The sequence below is a fragment of the Ictalurus furcatus genome, chromosome 9 (assembly GCF_023375685.1).
Source record: "Ictalurus furcatus strain D&B chromosome 9, Billie_1.0, whole genome shotgun sequence".
Taxonomy (NCBI): Eukaryota; Metazoa; Chordata; class Actinopteri; order Siluriformes; family Ictaluridae; genus Ictalurus; species Ictalurus furcatus.
Window position 1 is genome coordinate 17459964 of NC_071263.1, and position 22621 is coordinate 17482584.

Here is a 22621-nt window from a genome sequence, read left to right on the forward strand (position 1 = left end):
CTGTAAAAAAAATAATCTACAAATGACAGATTTCAAATGTCTGGCAGTCATTTGACTGGTCATCCCAGCAAATTCAGCCCAAGAGCAGAACATCTGATACAAAAAGAAGTCTCTAAGAACCCCAAAATTTCATCACAGGATTTGTTAATAAGTCTTGCAACTGTCGGTGTAAAAGTGCATGCTTCTACAAATCAGAAAGAGATTGTACAATTGTGATCTGCATGGGAGGTGTGCCAGGAAAAAGTTTTTGCAAGACTACAGGTTGCGGATGAGCATATAGGCAAAGACCAGACCTTTTGGAATAATGTGCTCTGGACAGACGAATCAAAGAGAGTTGTTTGGCGCAGACCAAAGACAGCTTTTCAGGAGAAGCACCTAATACCAGCTGTGAAGCACGGTGGTGGGAATGTTATGGTTTGGGGTTGCTTCGCTGCCTCAGGGACTGGACAGCTTACATTCATTGATTCAACTATGAATTCTGCATCATATCACAGAGTGCTTGAAGATAATGTGAGTCTATCTGCTGAAAGTGGACCTTTCAACAGGATAATGATCCTAAGCACACTAACAAATCCACAAAGGAATGGGACAAAAAGAAGATATGGAGGGTTACAGAATGGCCTAGTCAAAGCCCCGATTTGAATCCCACTGAAATGTTATGGGAGATTTGAAATGGGCAGTACATGCAAGAAAACCCTCAAACATCTTGCAACTGAAAGAATATTGTATGGAAAAATCATAAATGATAATTTCCAGGAAGCCGATGTCAGAGACTGGCGGACAATCGTACAAAACATATTCAAGAAGTTATTTCTGCTAAAGGGGGCAATACTAGCTTCTGAGACCAAGGGTATACTTACTTTTTCCACAGAAGAATATTACAACTACTAATATTTCTGTTGAATAAATGATTGAAAAAGCAAATTTTACTTCTGGTTTTGTTCAAGTATATCAACTTTATTAAAAGGCACTGTTTCAAAGATGATCAAATGTTTGCTTGTCCAAATACGTCAAAAAAGCCAACAATTTCCATGGGATGTACTTATTTTTTCACATGACCGTAAAGAAGCAGTGAATGTGATTATGCCCAAATGTATTATATACTGTGGTCTGTAATATTTGAAAATTTGAAAATGAATTTTTCACCAAAGCTTTTAAAGGGTTCCCTTCCTGTAGACACCCTGGACAGTCAATTCCACCATGTCTGCCCCACACAGTAATGTCCATGACAAAGACCCCATAACAAAGTGTTATTGGAACAATATATAAAATGTAAAAACTGCCAATGCCATACAGTTTCTGCAAACAAATATTTACAAAAGCAATTTATTTATATTTTAGAAAATACGCACAACAGCTACGAAAATAATCTGAGAGAGAGGAAGACAGACATTTACCAAGGTGTCTACTATTTGGAGACCAACGCTGGTAGTACATTACAAAAACAGTACAAAACAATATTCATAAATAAATCAAATTCCAAAGTATACTCCAAACTAAAATAAATATTGTGGACAGAATTGCAGGAAAAAGAAGCAGGTCTTGGTCCCTATGTAGTGTTTAACCAAGCTACAGGGAACTTACTGAAACATAGGTTTAATTATTTTACTATTCACAACTACAACAAAACAGATATGCTATGTATTCCTTTAAGTCGCAACAATTAGTTTATCAATGCATGTGAAATATGTTATGAAACATCTATAAACAGTAGTCTAGAAATGCAGTCAAGTTATAAAATACAAAAAAATGCACCATTTAGAAAGGGTTTTTTTTTTTTTTGTCCCTAGTCAAGGACATTTCAAAAAACAGTGCAAATACTTTTTCACAGCGCTGTTTTGCCCTGCAACACATTAGGCAAAGCCAAATTGCCTTCTTGCATCATCCCATAAGTTCCTCCAAATCTTACATGGAGTCTCTTGTTTGTCTAAAGACCATTATGTGCATGATGTTCCAGTGAAAGAATTCAGGTTTACATTCTGGATCGTTTCTGTGGAGGGCTCGTTCGCTCAGCCAGGCCGAGCCTCTGCAGCTCAGAGTGGAAGAAAGCTTGAAGTCTGACGCCAGCCTTGGCCTCAGTGGTGTTACGAGGGTTATACTCAAGGCAATTGGAAAACATCAGCTCCACATCATTGACGTACTCCACTGTAAAACACGTAAATGTGGAAGTGAGAAATAGCTGTGTGGTGAAGTGGTCTGTACCTGGGATGGCAGATCTGTACAGTGCATCAAAATAACTAAATTCATATAACCAGATTAAGCAAGCAGACAACTTACATGCAGTTTGGTATTCACAGTTGTTCACCTTTTCTCTGATGATACTCAAAGCAATAGGTTTTTTGATGATATCATAATAATCAGGTACCTGCAGAAAGAACCCAGTATGTTAGGTTGCAAACCTCAAACAAAAGAGAAACTGGAAGAACATTATATAGTGGTGTGACAACTAAAGACTTTTCTCCCTAGTTTTAAATACCCTTATTCCTGGTGGGGGATTTAAACTAGAACAAAGAAAAATAGTCTTTCATAATATATAGAATAGATACCACTGTGGATCTCAGCCTTACACACTACCTTACACATTTGATCCATCTCACATAGAGCATTAGCTGATCAGATTGGTCAGCCATGTTCAGTGTAAGAAAAACATGGGTCCCCAAATCAGGAGGAGGTGGGATACTCCGATGTAGACAAAAGTTTTATCTAACATGAGTGATCCCTGATTTAGACTTCCAAAATAAATAAATAAACCATCACAATTGTCAATATTTATGTGGTGTACCTGAGTTCTAGACACCAGTTTCATGAAGGGCCAGCTATCCTCATGTCGAACTAGATCCACAGTGAGCTGTTCACACACTGACAGCTCATGGACACCAAGATTTCTCCCAGAGCAGCGGCGACTAGAGGAAGAGCTCACTGGGGCCATGGACATCTTATTTTTAGGGGAGACCTCTGCTGGAGAAAATCAAAAAGCAGAAGCACTGAAGAAGTGAACAAACAGAAAGAAGCAGTAACATAAAAATGCAGATTAAATAGAATTAGATTGTCGGTACAGCTGTCAAGAGGAAAAAAAACAATACGCACATTTTCCATAAAAGTATTAAAGTTGCTTTAACATTTAATAATAATAAATTTTATATAAATAAATACACACACAGAGATGCATCTCAAAGAATTTGAATATCGTGGTAAAGTTCATTCTTTCCCGTAATTTAATTCAAAAAGTTGATCTTTCATATATTCTAGATTCATTACATAAAGTGAAATACGTCAAGCCTTTTTTTTTGTTTTAATCTCGATTATTACAGCTCATGGAAATCAAAAATCCAGTATCTCAAAATATATATTCTAATTTTTTTAGATGCACCTGTATGTGTGTATACACACACACACACACACACACACACACACGAGTACTTTCATACATGCCCTCAATAAACCGATAAATTATATTGGATTACTTTAGTCATAGCTAATATAGCAAACCTGTGCTAGCTCTTTTCCTTGACTCTTTGTGAGATGCAGCAGGACTCGGCTGAGGGCTGCTTTTATTTGAGGTGCCATTCGTGTTCAGCACCTCTGAGCTGAGACGGGCACTGGAGCGGCTTCCAGCACGAGGAGGAGGCCTGCCATTGGACACTGGAGTGACTTTCTTCCCTGTGCTTTTAGAGCCTCCTTTAACGGAGAGGTTGTTCTGTTTGGATGTGTTCTGCTGGCTCTGTGGTGTGGAATGATTTGATTCAGCTTGTCTGGATCTAATGCTTGAACGGCCACCTTTGGAAGCTTGTAGAGGAAGCTTCACGGCAGCCTTCTTGAAGCTACTTGTGATAAAGTGTGAAAAATGTTAATCTTTACACGAGTTTCTTATTCATGATAGATTTGTTTCAATAATAATACAAAATACATCAATATACATCCAGGTTGACTCACTATCCAACCAAATCGACCAACCTTTCTTTCGCTTCCACCTCTGAATCCTCATCTTCAAACTCTTCCTCTTCCTCATCCTCAGATTCTTCTACCTCTTCCTCAGACTCCTCTTCTTCCAGTTCCTCCTCAGAGTCGATGGAGGAGCGCTGACGAGAGTTTATGCGGTGAGAGCGTTGTTTGGGACGGCACTCTGGGCAGAACCAGTCTTCACTGGGAACAGCCTAGGAAGCAAAACGGAACATACTTATGGTATTTGGCTATTCAAAAACTTTTTAGATGTTGGGGAAACATTTGGAAACAAAAAGGTGTACCTTCAGCTTTGGGCGAACGCAGTAGATGTGATGACCTCGGTCACAGCCGTCACACAGCAGCATGTTCTCGCTGTCTCCTTTCTTGCGGCATACTTTACAGCGGGCATTCAGGATGGACTTGGCCCAGAGCACACTGCGCTCCAGCGTGGACAGATGCAGGAAAAGCTGCGAGAGGCTGGAGCAGGTCAGAAGAGATTCCCTCCAGCGCTCCAGCACCGTCTTCACCTGCCGCCCACATTCACTTCCATCTGCATTTCAGGAATACACCAATTAAAAATCATACTTAAAAGACTTGCATGTGGACAAATATGAAACTAAATCATAAAATTTCCATTCTTGCTATAAATCTGTAACTCACCATCCTTCTCACTGGACTGGTCATCATCTTTCTTCTTCTCTTTTTTCTTTGTTTTTTGGTCTTTTTTGCCTTCATCATCACCTTATTGAAGAACAAAATAGAACCGAACAAATAGTACTATAATTTATTCCTCCAGTAAACCACAACAGCACGAAGAATTTCAGAGAATTTTTTTAGGGGAAAAAAAACTGTACCCCTTCATTCAATGAAAAACATTCTATTCAAAAGTAGCACTAGCAAGTTGGAGGAGGAGGAAGAGGCATCTTACCCAGTGGAGCTTTAAGGAATTTTCGCTCAATACCCTGCTCTATTTGAACAAGGGCACGTGCAAGGTAGTGCACATTGTTGTTTACGGGCTGAGGTGTGCTAGCACTGGTAGATGCTGCACTCTGGCTCTCACTCTTTAACTCCTGCAATCTGAGCAACAAGATCACAGAATGTTGAGTTATGGGTTATTTTATTTTTATTCATAGTGATGCAAACAGCCTCTGAACACAGACAAAGAGTGTTTTACCACTAATCAGAACAGGAAGTTATTTCCCCCCGGTATGTTCTAGTCACAGATACCTGTCTTTGACTCTGATATGGTTCTCTACTATCTCCATGGCCTCCTCCTCACTATTGAGTACCCAGTTCTCCTTGCCCTCAGAAACCAATAGTTCATAGTTTCCACTTTCCAGTGCTGCTTTCCATGCGCCTCTTTCCATCACCTGATAATCACAACAGAGTTAAGAACTGAAATCATCATTCACACTTTCTGCCATATTTAAACAAAGGAACTGTACTCAGATATGACTCAGATAGAGTGTAATGACATAAATGCCCATGTTTCAGAGTAAACCAGTTTGTTTGTTTGCTTTTTAAATGAGAGCAGGAAATAACATTAAATCCCAACAGAAACGTTGCAGGCCAGAATACCTTTAGTGAACCCAGAGTTCCCTGATAGATACGGTCCTCAATGTCCAGCAGCAGATCCCTGAGACGATTCTCCATGCGGCGCTCAGCGGATACAGTGCTTTCCAGGGGAGTGGAGCCATTCTTAACCTTCACAGTACTCCCTTTGGTCTCTGATGGTGCTTTATCTGCAATATCACAATAATATTGTCAAATTGTCAATTTCATGACTAATAATACAGACTAAAATGCACTTATTTTGATGGACCATGAGTACACTGTGTTTTTCATATAGTTATATGTGAATTTAAAAGGACTGACGTTTTTACATGCTCATGCCTAGTAGTAAGGAGTAAAGAATGTTTATGCTCACATCACAGTATTTCTCTCAACACGTCGATTTTGAGAGGCTTGATCATGTAGGTTTGTTTATTTGAACATACCCGAGTAGTGGTAGCGCTCTGCAGCAGCACTGCTGAGCAGCTGATTGATGCGCTCCTTCTCCTGCACTAGAGTCTCTTTGAGCGCACTCTCCCGGTGTCCTCGTGGATTCAGTGCCTCAATCAGTTGCTCCAGCTCAGCAGATGTGCTATAAAAAGCCCAGTTATTGGGTCGATTCACTGGGACTAAAGTGCTCTGGTACAACCCATGCTCTTCTGCCAGCTGTTTAGTATTCACAGGACTCTGGGCAAAGAGATCTTCTGTTTTAGGTTCAGGGACAGGACGAGGCTCCAGCATGTCCTCGGTCAGACCAAAAAAGTCGTCCTCCACAAAAAGTGCTCCAGCTGAGGGGAAGAGCCAGTAACGGCGGTAAAGGCGGTCACGGCCTAGTGGAAGAATATATGTGCACGCTGCAGCTTCGTGGATGCGCTCTAATAGCTCCTTCTCCTTCAGTTGCTGTTGCTGGAGTTCGTCCAGGCTGGGCCCATTCTTCAACTCTTCCTCACTTGTCTGCTTCCCTTTTGGAGTGCTGCCATTAACTGGGGTTTGAAATATATAATGTAAGTTGTTTATTATAAATTTTCAATTCCAGATTTACCATATTTGCATTCATAAGGTTTCTGTTCCAAAGACTGCTTAAACATCCAAATACTATTAATACAAGTGTTCCACTTATTCCAACAATGGAAAAATTGAAAAAGGCTCACTGCAGGCAAGTAAATAACAGTGGGGTCAGAAGAGACAGCATATGTAATACAGTCATGTGAAAAAATAAGTCAACTTTTTTGACATATCTGGGCAAGCGACCATTTGATCCTCTTTGAAAAAGTGCCTATTAATCAAAGGTTATACACTATCAAATGAGATATAATATTGAGATTTTGTAGTAATTTTCACAATTTAAAATTAACAAAATAACAGATTAGTCACATGGAAAAGTAAGTACAACCCTACATTTATCACACCTTCAAATCCATAAAATTAGAATCAAGGTGTTCAAGATTGGGTGCCAGCGATTAGAACCTGCTTAGGGAGTGCAGGTGGAACCGGTCTTATTTATACACTTATCTAGTGTCTGGTGTCATCATGCCAAGGTATAAAGAGTTCGTTAAGGCCTTCAGATAAAAGTTTGTGGATGCCTATGAGTCTGGCAAGGGATTTAAAAAGATCTCCAAATTATTTTAAATACACCATTCCACTGTAAGGAAAATAATCTACAAATTGCAGATTTTAAACCACTGTCCGGGACTGGCCATCCCAGCAAATTCAGCCCAAGAGCAGACCGTCTGAAGCAAAAAGTAGTCTCCAAGGACCCCAAAATTTCATCAAATCTTGCAACTGATGGTATAAAAGTGCATACTTCTACAATCTGAAAGAGATTGCACAAATTGGACCTGCATGGGAGGTGTGCCAGTGAAAAATCCTTTACAAGACTACAGTTTGACAATGAGCATATAGGAAAAGACCAGGCCTTTTGGAATAATGTGCTCTGGAGAGTTGTGCTCAAAGAGTTGTTTGGCCAAAGTAACAGCAGACATGTTTGGCACAGACCAAAGACGGCTTTTCAGGAGAAGCACCAAATACCAACTGTGAAGCACGGTGGTGGAAATGTTATGGTTAGGGTTGCTTCGCTGCCTCAGGGACCGGACAGCTTGCATTCATTGATTCAACTGTGAATTCTGCATCATATCAAAGAGTGCTTGAAGATAATGCAATGTCACCTGTCCGAAAGTTGAAATAAAAGTGGAACTTTCAACAGGATAATGATCCTAAGCACACTAGCAAATCCAGCAAAGAATGGGTTAAAAAGAAGAAATGGAGGGCTATGGAATGGCCTAGTCAAAGCCCCGATTTGAATCCAATTGAAATGTTGTAGGGGATTTGAAACAGGCAGTACATGCAAGAAAACCCTCAAACATCTTGCAACTGAAAAAATACTGCATGGAAGAGTGGTCAAAAATTCCAGCAAGCCAATGTCAGAGACTGGTGGACAATTATGCAAAACATTTACAAGAAGTTATTTCTGCTAAAGGGGGCAATACTAGCTTCTGAGGCCAAGAGTGTACTTTTTCCACAGAATATCACAGCTATTGATATTCCTGTTTAATAAATGATTGAAGAAAAAAAAAACCTAATTCTCCTTGTGGTTTTGTTCAAGTATATTAACTTCATTAATAGACATTGTTTCAAAGATGATCAAATGTTTGCTTGTCCAAATACATCAAAAAAGCCAACAATTTCCATGGAGTGTACTTATTTATTTATTTTCACATGACTGTACTTGATGGACAATTCACCAGTAGCGGTATGGTGCAAAGTGTTCTTTTGGGTCAATATACAATGTGAATATTGCAGTGCCTATACCTTTTTTAGATTCGCTATGCAGTATATGCTCCCCTTCGTCCTCTGTCTGGTCTGCATGACTCTCCGTACTAGTGTCCATCTCATCTCTGTAGGGAATATGCATTAATCAGCCATTCTTCAACATGTTGCTTTAACTTGTGGTCCTGGTTGATGACTTGATTAAGGTTCTTACCCTGCTGCATATGTGCCATTTCTCAGTTCCTCTTCTTTAAGTTTTTCATGTTTCTCTTTAAGTTTCTGTTCCTGCTCTCTCAGCTTTTCCTCCTTTCTTTTACGAACTCTGTCAGTACAAGAAAAAAAAAGTTTCATAATGGTTTCTACCGTAATGCATGTTTGATGTGGTATGCTGTAATGCTCGGCAGTACCTGTTAGCTGCTTCCTCCCTCTCTCGGCGGTGTTGTTCAGCTTTGAGTTCTCGGAGCTCCATCTTGGCAGCGCGTTGCTCATCAGCACAATCCTCGATGAAGTCTCGAGTGGAAATCAGAGTCAGCAGCTTTCCGCACAGAGCATGCAGGAGCTTCAGCTTCTCTCCTGTTATCACAATACGGAGATTAGCAGACATTAAAAACAATCCACTCAAACTACATGCAAAAAAAGTACTCAAATATACTGAACTGTAAAAACTAAAATCTGAAGAGGGAGAGTACTGAGTGGCTCTAATTCTAAGCTTATATTATTATTGCAACTGGAACAGCTACAGACGGTTGTCAGAAATGCATGACTTAACCCAAGATCAAAACATGCTCAAATGCTTCAGGAAATGCCTCTCCCAGTTCTCTACCCATATCCACTTCTCTGTATGCAACACTCAGTATTAATACTTGTTCCCTTCTTGAACAAGTAGGAGATTTTTCTTGGCAATTTAGTTCAGTAAAATTAATCAGCCACATGCTATTTCTCCATCAATGTAAACAATCCTCCACAGGACCACTTCTGACCTGATATTATTAGTGTGATGAACCATCTTCAGCACAGCGATGAGACAGACACGGTAGTGTATGGTGCTGGTGCAACACCAGTGTAACACTGTCTACACTTACTGGCCACTTTATTAAGCTCAGCTAATAGTTATACATGATAATAGTCTTAGGTCTTAATAACTTCTGAACAAAAGACTGCTGTTGGCTGGACAATTTTGGCCCATGAACATTTATTAACACAGCAGTGACCTTAATTCTGCTCTACTCCTGAACAAGTGCAACATTTAATGCCACTACTATGCCAGTGTCACTGCTGTACTGAGAATGGCCCTTCACTGAAATTCTGGTCTGTAGTGGTCCAGTGGTGGCCCCCTTTCCACTGTGGGATAGAGAGGAAATTGTGTACAGCTGTAGAGGGTGAGCACGTACCAGGCAGCAGGTCATAAACAGCAGTGCAGGACAGCTTCTTGAGCAGGCTGGGGGTAGAGAGGCGCAGCTCCACACATGGGTCATCGGTTGAGCCAAAGCCACCTTGTTTCTGGTAGCGGAATTTTGCATTGGTGTAGTTACACTCTGCCCCTGAGGCCAAGATGTGCAGCCTCAGGATCTCTGAGAGAGTACAGCTGTCCAGATCCAGTTGTTTCAGTGTGCAGCCTGTGTAAACAGAGATTTTCTTTTTTGAGGAGGGGGGCAGGTGACAGGTGGGTTGCCTGTCCGACCTAATCTAAACTGTGCCCTTGAGGAAGAATTTGAGGTACAGTGCTGTGAAAAAGTATTTCCTGAGTTCATGTTTTTGAGTATCTCTCATACTAAATATAGTTTTAGATCTACATGAAATACAACATAAAACAAAGGCAACCCGAGTAAACACACAATACAGTTTTTATTTACTTACTATTTTTATTGAAGTAGAAACTTAATCTGTTTGTGCCTCCTTTAGCAGCAATAACTGCAACCAAACGCTTCCGGTAACTGGAGATCAGACTTTCACAGCACTGTGGTGGAATTTTGGCCCACTCTTCTTTACAAAACCGATTTAGTTCAGCCACACTGGAGGGTTTTCGAGTGTGAACTGCCCATTTAAGGTCCTGTCACAGCATCTCAATTGGTTCAAGTCAGGACTTTGTCTAGGCCACTTCAAAACTTTAATTTAACTTTTTTTGAGCCATTTAGAGGCGGACTTGCTCCTATGCTTTAGATCATTGTCTTTCTGCATAATCCAGTTGTCCTTGAGTTTCAACTTACAGACCTAAGACCAAACATTCTCCTTTAGGATTTTCTGTTAGAGCAGAATTCATGTTTCCCCTCAAGTATTACAAGTTGCCCAGGCCCTGAAGCAGGAGGAATTTTGGAAGGTCGGCCACTTCTGGGAAGGTTTACTACTGTGCTGAGCTTTTCCATTTGGAGATAATGGCTCTCATATTGGTCCCAGAGGACTCCTTTGGCGTCCCAGAGATTTTGAAACAGCTTTGTAACCCTTCCCAGGTATGCATTTCAATCACCTTCTTCCTCAGCATGTCTGGAATTTCTTTCAATTTTGGTGTAGTGTGTTATTGTGTAAGATCTTTTAACCAACTTCATGCTGTTTAAAAAGTTCTATTTAAGTGTTGATTTGATTGAACAGGGCTGGTAGTAATCAGGCCTGGTCTAATCCAGCTGAACCCCATTATGAATGCAGTTTCATAAATTTGGGAAATTAGTAACTACAGCAGCAAATACATTTTCACACAGGACCAGTTAGTATTTGATTTAACTTTCTTGCTTCAATAAATAACATCATTTAAAAACTGTACTTTGTGTTTACTCAGGTTGCCTTTGTTTTATCTTAGATTTTGTTTTCATTTCTGAAACAATTTAGTATTAGATATAAACAAAAACAGGAGAAATCAGGCAAATACTTTTTCACAGCAGTGTACCTTTTGTGTGAAAGGCATCTTCAAAAAATATGTACAATGGCCAGTAAAACGCAATCTCTTAACAACTATTTTAGCAAGTTATTTTGTAATAATATGAGGATATGGACTCGCAGAGTGTGTTCATTGAGAGTCCAAATGAGATATGTAAGTGATACCAATTTACTGTTTGGTTTTGGTTAGGGATGCACCGGAATGAAAATTCTTGGCCAAAGCCGAAACCGAACATAATGAAAAACTTGGCCGAATACCGAACATGTTTTTTTTCGCGTTTTTTCCATTTATTTTGCCTTTTTTTTTTTTTTTACCATTGCATAAATTAAATAGTCAAAATGTGCTTTTTACTATTTTGTCTTGCTTTTCAAAGAAAAAAAATCAATTACAAAAACTACAATTTCAAAATATTTATTGAACACTGAACATTTTTTCTCATTCCAGCAGGTATAGGCTACCAACAAGGCACAATATAACTTTAAATAAATAAATGAGTAAAATAAAAATATTTTTATGTGGTCATCTTTGAGCCCCTATTGAATAGCCGATGTTAGGCCTATAACTGACTGCTGAAAGAATGTAACACTCTGTAGCCTGCAACAGAAAAGTGCATTGACAAGAGTGCAAAAAATGGTTCTATTCGGTTCTATACGGCTGATTTTATTGGGGATATATACCACTCGCGTCCCTGTACGCCTCGCGGAGTATTATATATAGTATAGTAGATATAGTATAGTTAGATACATTGTTAATGTTATGTTCCTTGATAGATTTAGTTAGTTTAAACTATAGATTAGTTCATTTAGTCCCCGCTGGTTTTTCCGCTCCCAGGCCATAGTATTAGTTCATGTTTCTTGTTTTGTGTTTTGACCCTGTTTTCTGTAACCGTGACTTCGATTCCTGCTTTGTCCCGTTTTTATGCCTGTTTGCCGATCGCCCGACCCTTTGCCTGTCTTGACTACGTTTTTTGGATTACGATTTGGATTTGTCTGCCTGCCCTTATATAAATACATCTTTACCTGCTTCCATACTCCCTTACATCTCGCGACGTGACAGAATATTCCAGAACAGAAACAAAACAAATGCACGTTTCCAGAGTAATTAAAAAAAAAAAAAAAAAAAAAAAAAAAAGTGTAGTGCTGAAAAAGTATACATAAAACTAATTGTTAAGAAATAAAAGCTACGAAAAATGTAAACAAACCTGCCAAGTAGTAACAAAAGAGCTGGTGATCAAAAATGATTATAAACTTCATCACCTTGCTCAGATAGTCAAAATCTTGCTATACTGGTCGAACAATCTTGGACCAGTTATGAAATGGAGGAAATGCTGCACATGTCAAAACACCTTTCAAGTGCTACATTTCCACACTAACAGGCTCATTGCACAAGCACTTCTGCGTTCTTCTTGGTATAGCGCCTGCATTTTCAATTCATTCACTACAGTCACAATGGTGGCATTTTAGGTGGTTTTCACACTGGGCACGTTTGCTGTGGTCCGAATCAGAGTGCGATTGTGCCTGGCGCCCACTGGAGCGGTGGTCTGGTTTCAGACTCACTTGATTCTATCGAATCCCGGTGCTTTTGCCTTCATCTTAAGTCATCACAAATGCGCATGGAGAACAGAACGTGATGCACCATATATTTTTCTTCAATTATTATATTAGTACTATTATGATATTAATGCAGATATTATGCTCAGCAGTGGACCTCTTTTGTATCCCACAACATTCCCCTGCCACTCATGGTACATGTGTTTTAGAAACTAAGGATGTCACAAGAACCGATACTTCGGTACCAGGTCGGTACTAACATTCTTAAAACGTGACGGTACTTGTTTTTCTGCAGTAGCCGAGGTACCGATGGTAATGAAGGTACAGATGTTGCATTTCTTCCGGAACTGAAGGGGGCAGCAAATACACGCAAGTGTTTTAGTCGGTCCACAAGTGGTGAAGAGGAAGAACGCCTACAAGCACACGGGAAAAACTACAGAAGACGGTGACAATTTTAGCTCTGCCCCGACTCATTGAGAGGAAAAGAGAGGAAAGCTCGTTGAGTGGAAAGGTAGAATCGGTTGCCGGTGTGTAACCAATGCTATCGTTCATTTCAAACAAAGCGAGGAAACACCTCGAATTTAGCGAAAGCACCTGAAAGACAGGCCTATATTATGTTTATTTGAGGCAGCTGGCATTGTGGCCGTGAACCCAGCTAATGTTATGTTACGTGTAATGTTTGCGATAGCCAGTTATTTGTTAATGATGCTAACGCATTGCAATATTATAAACTACCTCCTAATGGGCCACCATGCATCGCCATTCAGCCCGTGTCCTGTCAGCTAAATGTAGCCTAATCACAAATAATTATTCAAATGTTCATGCTTTTAATAAATCTTTTTGGCCTGCCACCATATCAGTGAATTTCAACTAATGCTTGCATTCAGAGTATAAGGTGGGGGTGGGGTGTGTGTGTGCGCGTTTAAGAGTGCACCTTAGCACTTGTTATTAGCACTAAGCACTGTTTTATTAGTCATTGTCAGACAGTGTTTGATAACTAAAATATCCCCCCTCTCTCTTTTTGCCAGTATTTCATTAAAAATGTTTTTATACCACACCGTGGTATCGACTTTGGTATCGAGTATCGTGTACTTTTGGTGGTATCAGTACTGACTACTTTTTGGTATCGTGACATCCCTAGTAGAAACCAATGACGTAATCATCGGCTAAAACACATGTGCAGGTTAACTGTTTAACAGGGACCCAGTACGAGTTGTGTTCACATTCACAGAAATCGTGCCACAGTTCCAGAGCAACCGAACTCAGACCACCTCCTACAGGTAGTCTCGGGTTCAGTACCACTGTACGCTTGACAGCTTTCACATTACCAATTTTTCCCTGCAAACCATGCTCCGTTTCGGACTAAACTGCCACTGTGAAAGCCCCCTCAGTGTCTGCATGGGCTCCTGAAGATCACTGAGGTTCATCAGATATGCAAGAATGCTTGCAAAGCCCCTTCTTTCAACCTGGAGAAAAGCTTCAAATGGTATTCATCATATATGCAGTACATAGGTAAGAAAATAATTAATTTGCATATAAATAATACAAATATAAGCATAATAAAAACCTGATGGACAAGTTGCTCTCACCACACTGACTAATCTAAACTATGCTGCCGGAAATACAAAAGCCACACTATTTGAAAATGGAAAATCATCATCATAGCACTGAATGCAAGTAAACCTTTTACTCACCTTGATGGAGCTGAGGCCAGGCAGCAGCCAGTGAGGCCACAGCACTGATCGCAGATTGTGTGGGGTCAGCATCATCATCCAGTGCCTCACTCAGATCTAACCCAAAAACATACACTAAATTATTTATTTTTTTAAACAAAACAAAACAAAAAAAACACATTATTTCTCTCTCAAAGCAGTTCAATGGCCAAACTTGAATGTGCATTACTGGGAAAACCTTTTTATGTTTGTATTATGAGAAAGTGTGGCATAGACGTTCCCTGAATTGCAGCTCTTATAACATAACATTCGCTCCCTGGTCCTATAGCTGATCACACAATTCAAAAAAACTTAAATGTTTTGGAAAGCCTAGTTTACGCTCTTGTGATCATCATCCTCATTCTCATCAATCATCATTCATATCAACAGATATCTCCATCTATAAATCATTCGGCCTAAATAATGGAGAATATATAGAAGGGGAAAAAAAATCTAAAATTATTTAGTTCCATATCCATGTAAAATGCTCTCTAACCTTTTGTATCAGCCTCAGCCACTTGCTCTTTAGCCACCTCCTCTTGCTCCTCATCCTGGGCCTGGAATATGGCTGACAGGAAAAAGAACAGCAGCTCACATAGTGGCCCCTCAGGATCACAGCCCACGAGAGCCTCCTCTAGAACCTCTGCCGGAACACAAGAAAACAGACAGATAATGATCTTGAAGCTCAGATAATGATAAACAATTTGATCATGATCACTACGTGCTGCCTATATATGCATCAATATTCCTCACACACCTAGCGTGATGCCATCAGGAAATTCATCCTTCAGGTCAAAGAGCTCTCCAAATGCCTTCAGAAACTCCAGCACCATCAATGCATCTCCGAACAGCTCTGGAGGCAAACGCGTCTTCACTGGCACTGGTGTTGGAAGCTCCTACACCCACACCAACACAGAGAGGTCAAAGAAAAATGCATGTTTACATGCTGGCTTTCCCACAAAGACATGCTAACATGCAATTAGTTATGCACGAAGGAATTCCTACCTTGAGGTCATCACACTCCATGTCCTCTCGGGGTTTACTCCACAACTTCAGCCGTTCAGCATATTTCTTCTTCTCTTCCTTTAACTTTTCTCGCTCCTGAGAATGGCGAATGAAACACAATTGCATTTATTTCAGCATATAACTACAACAAGATAATGCCACACAAACCTTCATGCTCCATTTCATCCTACATGAAGGACAAAGAAGTTAAAACAGAAGTGGTGTTCAGATGTCTGGTTTTCAACCCACCCGCTCTTTCTCAATCTTCATTCGTTCTTTCTCCTCTTTCCTTTTCTGTTTTTCTTCCTCAACCATTCTCTTGATCTCTTCTTTCCTTCGTTCTTTGTCCTCCTTCTCCTTCCTTTTAGCTTCCAGCAAGTCTTCTCTCTCTCTCTTCATTTTTGCCTTTTCATGTGCTTAATAATTGAAAACATGCAAATATTCAGAATGCATTTTATGACATTTTAAGTTTGTATAAGTGAATTTAAATAATATATGATTAAAAGATCCTGAACATATATTTAATAGTATGGCTTACCCACTGCCATCATTTCTTCTTTTTGTTGCATGAGTTTCAGTTTTTCTTCTGCAGCTCGCCTTGCATTCGCACCCTGAGAGAAAAAAGGCAACTTCATTAAAAACACCTGGAATTTCCAGGGTTCCTCACATGGACATACTTTTCAAACTGAGGCCTTAAGAGTTGTTTCAAATTTTATCTCAAGTTGATACTCTTATTTTCAACCTCATGTGTAAAGAAAAACACCAGAGCATCTGAAGAACCGAGCCACAGCTGGACCCACCTGCACATTAGATGCATCACTGTGGGGGCGACCTCTGACCCTTCCAGGAGGACTAAAAACAAAAACTGGGGCTTCATCCGGGAAGAAGTTGGAGAAACTATGTTCTGACAGTTTGTATGTTGAAACAGTTGATGGCTACAAAAAAAATAAAATAAATAAAAATATATAAAATAAATAGACTTTTAAAGCACCACAAACTGTTTCATGCCACACTTTTGATACATTTGTTCAGAACACATAAGTAGGTTAAATAAAATCAGGAGACATTTAAATCAGGAATAATTTACTACAGCGTACTTTGAGTCTGATGGTCCCGTTCATTGGTTCACAATGTTGTTTGAGGAGAAGTTTCAGTCTGTCTCGAGTGAACACGTTCTTCTTTCGACTACGGTAGAGAGCCAATAATTTTTTTTTTAAAAAACAGCTTAATTATTCAGTAAGTCATTAAACTAAAAGACAAGTCATTACCAAAACTAGTTTTATGACGTACATAAAAGCATGCAACATTTATAGAATAAAGGAGGACAAAAGACACACAAAACAAAGCAATCTGTCAACTGAGGTCAACAACGTAAGACTAATTTAAATCCCTAGTGAATATTTGCATACTGATTATTTCATGTACGTGTAAAGAACCTGAGAAGTTGATGTAGCAGAAGAATCTTAACCCCATAATGACAGTACATTATAAAATGTGTAAACTTACACAATCTGTGCTGATTTCACAAGCATGGGCTCTCTACCCTCTGGACTGACGAGTTGAACCTTATATTTAAACATGGATGGGTTGATGGCCTTCCGCTTCCTGCTTTAGAAACAGGATGAGAATTCAATCCAGCAAAACAAAAAAGGTACTACTGTATAACTGAAAAAAACAAACAAACAAACAACAAAAAAAAAAAAAACAGGAGGTACTTACCCACTGGGTGTTGTTTTGGGGGACATGGGTGAAGTGATCGTAATCTCGTCATCACTGTCACTGATGACGATGGAGTCTCCCTCTATACGGTGTTTGACATGACCGTTAACTGTTCCATTAGAATTAGGTGGAATGACTTCTAAGATCTGGCAATGTTGTCTGAGGAACATGAATGACAAGTATGAGAAGCTGCCCACAGCACGAGAATAAAGTGCAGAATCAACAAAGATGTCAGCACATTTGTACCGTTTCAATCAAATGGCTCAATACACAAACATAAATAATAAAATAAAATAAAAATCAATTGGGGAGGGGCTTGGGATCCAGCCTGGCATCTCAACAATGACATCCAGATGTTATCTCCCCCACCCACCCACACACATTCCCCAGTATCTCCACACGCACATAAAGCTCCTCTCATCTCCAGATAAATCTACAGATTTATTTCATTAACATTATTTAATGTGTACAATTATAGTTGTCTGTCTAATGGAGCCATTAAACATTTTATTTCTGAACTTTCCACCGACAACCCATCAGGTCCATGCTGACATTATTTACATTATTGTACCTGTTTTTGAGTTATTGATGTTTGAATGAAACCCATTCAGTTGAAGAGACCAGACAAACATGCTAAAATCTATAAGCGCTCAATCAATAATAAAATCTCACAATAGTAGGTCAGGATCTCTAATGTTAAAAAACTTTTTTTATTATTATTATTTTTGTTATTGACCTATATTAATCTAAATAGCTATATTTTTGGAGTCTAATGGTCATCATTCACAGTAAAACCAAACTACTTACACAAGAATTGTGTAAAATTGTTCTACCAAACACTGTAACAGCTCTCTTCCTTCTTTTAAATACCAACATCATTTTGTTGCATTCAGTATGATTAGCGAACCATGTCACAGTTTGAAAGTGTTCCAGGCTTAAAAGTTCTCATTGAGGAAATTAAGTCATAACGGTTTCTCTCCTTGTACAGAATCACTCAGCCCTGCACAGGAAAAGAGGCTCATGCTGCAGTGGTGCAGGCCACAATTATGTGACATTTGGGACACCTTCTTGCACTAGGCAGATCTGTGTGTGGGTGGAGTCAAAAATGCCACTCCTGGCTCCACCCACACACTTCTGCTATACCCAAATGACAATTTCATCGTGTGACGGCTGTCTCAGATCCACTCACAGAACCACAGCGCTTTCTGATACTCACTAACGCTACAGGATAAAACCAGGCTGAATGCTCCGTCACTCTTTACTGCTCTACACCATCTTTGATTTCTTTTCCCAGAACAAATTTCAGGAATAGTGTTAATCATTTGGTAATTTAGAACTCCAGATTTTAGAACAGAATTTAGAACAAATATGCACATGAACATCACGGACTTCGAAATCAGACATAACTGGTCATTACAAAACCTGGCTGTAGTGACACTAATTGGCTCACTAATTTTGTTTCCAGTCAACATTGTTACAGCATAATAAAAGGAAACTGTGAAGACGCACAAATTCCTTGTTTATTCCCAAATAAGTTAAGCAAGCATAACTAATGCGATAAGAAGTGAATGCCGACTATGGGAAACTAGCAGATTACAAACATTACAATTCAAATCTAATGGTCACAAATCTCAGTTCACATTTGTGGGCTGGACCTCATGGCATAGAATCATATGTCACTGTAGCAGATCTTACACACTTTACAAATAAGCTTTCAGTATGCTTTATTTATTTATTTTTAAACAAATAAGCTTTCAGTACGTTACCTGGCACCAGAGCGACTTACAACATCAACCATCTCCCCTGGAAAGAAACGCTCCTTGACGAAAGCACAAACGTCGTCGCATATCTCATGCAGCCGTGTGCGCTGGGTGAGAGCAGTCAGGTGCAATAGAGGCAGGAGTAAAGCTTTGGGAAAGCTCTGCAGATTATGCTTGGCCTTCTTCTCACTTTCTAAGGCCTCCTGGTAGGTTAGACCAGGTTTGCCTGTCACTGCACAACTCCACACCAGACTGTTACAGAGGATGGTCCTCTCAAAGAATTCACTGTAGGAACAATATTTCACCAAAATATAAGGTTATCAAACTAGCATGAAAACATGCAGGTTAACAAGACAGAAGGTCAGGAATTCATACACCAGTGGAAAACTATGAAATATACTTGGATAAAATACTCTTTAAGGAATATAAACTCGGTGGCCACTTCAATGGGGATATTAGCATATAAGTCAGGGGTATTCAACAAAAATTTGTGAAGGTAAAGCTATATAAAATTTCCTGCTTACAAAGGTCCAGCTAAGCAACTAAAGGCAACAGCAGCTACCTCTTTAAGCCATTAACGATCAGTTCCTGGCTATAAATACATATCAGTTTGAAGTGTGTTTTGTTTCACAGTGGCGCGTCACATAATCGCGTTTGACCACAGATTCTGAACAGAGGACATTGGTTTTGAAATTGAGACACAGAATAAAAGACATGCTTCCCTGTAATCGTCTTTAAACATTCTGTTTTCATCATCTACTTACTTTCTTTTTTTGTTTCTTGAACAAGCAATGTTCTCACTTCACTAATCACACCAGAGAGGTTAAATAAAATGTAAATCTATGAAAGTGTGTGAAAACTCTTCCCTTTCTCGTGGACATGCTGCTTTTAGGTTGCCTGATTGGCCACAACAAGCCAACAACAGATGATCTGCTATAAAAGCTGCATTGGATCAAGTTAAAAATCTTGAGTCGCTAAACCAGACAGCCCCCCCCACCATTAATGAGCTCTGTTACAGTAGTTTTAGAGGCACTAAAATACTTTGCTGGATCTGCCAGTTGACATATAGGTGTTGTATGCGATTTGTGAGCGTTCTCCCACCTGTTGCCATGTAATTAGTCATCCCACCTTTTGCCAGGTCTATCAGCAGAAATCAGTCTGTACGGGATTTCACCTAAGTGATTTGTGATTGTCGCACCCAAAAACGCTTGATTTTGCTGCTGTTATTTCCCCCGCTAAATTTGTGATGTAACTTGCTGAGATTTTTTGTGCTTTTTTTTTTTGCACAAATCAGCTGAATTGCAATTTCATAGTGATGTCTGTTGGTGAACGAAACCTTTTAGCTGTACTCATGTTCAGCACACGTAAATCAAAGAGGGGTTTGTGATGACGTCAGAAGGATGCGTCTTGGCCCGAATCTGCTGAAAATCTGCAATTTTGAAAAACTGCAAGCTTCTCTAAGAGTTTGCTTGATTTTGCTTTGACTTCTGCGATCGTGAAATCCTGGAGGGACTGAGAAATGGACCAATATAATAACACTCCAAGGTGTTACTTGGGCGACAGCCTATTCTCAGCAGCACTGATACGGACATGATGGAGTGTAGTCCTAGTACAGTACAAGTGTATAAGGACCACTGTATGTCCTGTATATTTTGTTAGTCACAACAGTTGGACACTAAAGCCTATATACACAAGTTGTATTATTCCTTCTCATACCCACACACAGGTTCCCAAACTATATACTGCTCATTTTAAGTTTTTATTGCCTGCTCTAACATACACTCTTAAACTCAGGAAGGCCTATTAATCTGCTGTCTGATGTGCCGAACTGGGTATACTGGGAACAGGGAAAAGACTAAAATATGCAGAACTGGGGTACAACCAGGACCAGGGTTGGGAACCTGTGCTCGTCTCATAACCACAGAGCCATATTAAATCAGGAGACAGAGGCTGTGGGCCATTACCTATCGATGCACAGGGTGAAGGCGATATGACAGGGTGTGTAACAGATGGGGTACAGGCAGCGATGGTATATCTGCAAAGTCCATCTGTGTGCTAGATATACACGATAAAATAGCCAAGGAGTGTAGGTATTCCTGATAATAACTGAGGTACAGTGTAGAAGTAGTGGTACATACACCATTAGTTAACAAGGTAATGAGGTGTACTTATGTAATAAGTGACTTTGTAAACAGCCATTTGTAACTTATCTATTTACACTAAACAGTTAATAACTCCTAATAGTAAGTATAAACTGTAGTAGGCTGAAAGAAGAGTCACACACACAGGTATGTTTTCCAACAATAGCTGCTACCACGTTTTAGCTAAACATCCTGTGAGAAGTTAACAGCACCTGAATCCCAACAAAAGGCTCCTCTTCTTCAACTACTTTGGCAAACTACACAAAAGCATGAATTACTGCCAAAGTTCAAGCGACCTCTACACATACAACAAACTTTTCTTCCATTAGAAAGCTGTTTTAACACTGAGCTAGCTAACAGCAGCCTGGCCTAGGCGAGGTGCGGGTGAGTAACCTAGCTACTAGCGAGCTCAGCTAGGCTAGTACATTTATCCCGACTACTTACACCTGCCACTTCAGAGCAACGCTTCTAACCAGATACAGTGTCCAAATAAAACAGGGTTTATTTCAAGACACACATACACAAAAAGAAAACTACTTGCTAAAGAAGCAATAATGAATACTGATTAATTAGTCGGAAGAAAAACTTTCGAGGACGTCACTGTGTTGTCCGACTTTCATAACAGTTTGATGCCATTAGCTAGCATAACTTGCTAACATCACAACAAGTTCCAACGGTGTTGCAAGTAATCTCACTCACTCGTATGTCCTGAAGATTTCGTGGGTGACTTTACAAAGAAAAACTTCTTCGTCTGGCTTGAGATCAGCAGGAGGTTTCTGTCTGACAAAGGGCTTTTTGTGGAGAAGGGGCATCTTTCTTTATTTCGGCGTCTCTGGTGTTGATGCCGCTGCTGGGTGTCCTAGACTTTCAAAAAAAAAAGAGAGGGAAACTGAAAGTGAGAAAGGTTTAATTTTGAGCTCGTACGTGATAGGAAAACTCGTTTACATCCTCCCACGAAGAGTCTAAAGCTGAAGAGGCTTAAAACTACTTAAAAAGGCGCTAAAGGCGACACAGTTCGAGAGGAAATGCAGCCTTTGTTAATGACACACGCTTCCCAGTCACACAGTGACGTTAGATCCAGCCCACACACACCAGTGGTGTTTAGATCCACTAATAACCAACATGAGGTCATTTACAGAAAACCACAAACACCGAAAATACTCACGAACACATTTACCCGTTATGGAAGACAGGGAAAGAAATAATCCTTTCCAGGAGATAAAGGCAGAACTCCGGACTTGCCCCACTTCTCCGAGCGGGACGCGCGTGTTGACGACAAGTTTTGATTCCCTAGACTTCGGTTACCGACAAGGACGCACTATGGGCGGGGATTGAAATTTCTGACATTCTATTGGTTAGACATGCTGTCACTCATATGTCCACCGCCAATGCCGAGATGTCAGGATTAGTGCTTCATCCTTTGTGTATTTGGACAGCTTCCACAGTGTTGTAATTAACATTTGTTTTGAAGGAAAGAGATATCATGTCTTCTGATTGCATACAACGAAGGATAACATGATAGCTGGATTTTAGTGTTTCTTTGGTGTTCATTAGTAAATTTTATATTTTCATTTGTTTGGCACAGTCTTAAATGTCATGAAACAAG

General features: G+C 39.8%; 1 protein-coding gene across 4 annotated transcripts; it reads right to left on the minus strand.

Moving 5' to 3' along the window:
- Positions 1-925: 925 nt before the first annotated feature.
- baz1a (bromodomain adjacent to zinc finger domain, 1A) lies at positions 926-22303 on the minus strand. Of its 4 annotated transcripts, none has more exons than XM_053632223.1 (28): positions 22193-22303; positions 21715-21879; positions 18881-19159; positions 17115-17273; positions 16902-17003; positions 16493-16580; positions 16196-16330; positions 15934-16006; positions 15645-15811; positions 15396-15491; positions 15148-15286; positions 14887-15033; positions 14373-14468; positions 9651-9875; positions 8667-8832; positions 8474-8581; positions 8302-8387; positions 5940-6476; positions 5521-5684; positions 5170-5312; positions 4871-5019; positions 4603-4683; positions 4245-4492; positions 3955-4154; positions 3490-3821; positions 2783-2958; positions 2278-2365; positions 926-2145 (listed from the first exon to the last, which is right to left on the minus strand). In XM_053632223.1, exons 2-28 carry the CDS (start codon positions 21825-21827, stop codon positions 1973-1975), a joined length of 4470 nt encoding a protein of 1489 aa, XP_053488198.1. In that variant the 5' UTR covers positions 21828-21879; positions 22193-22303; the 3' UTR covers positions 926-1972. The 4 variants fall into 4 exon arrangements, with proteins under 4 accessions (XP_053488198.1, XP_053488199.1, XP_053488196.1 ...); XM_053632224.1 differs by having other exon boundaries at positions 2783-2955; positions 3490-3824; XM_053632221.1 differs by having other exon boundaries at positions 3490-3824.
- Positions 22304-22621: the final 318 nt, after the last annotated feature.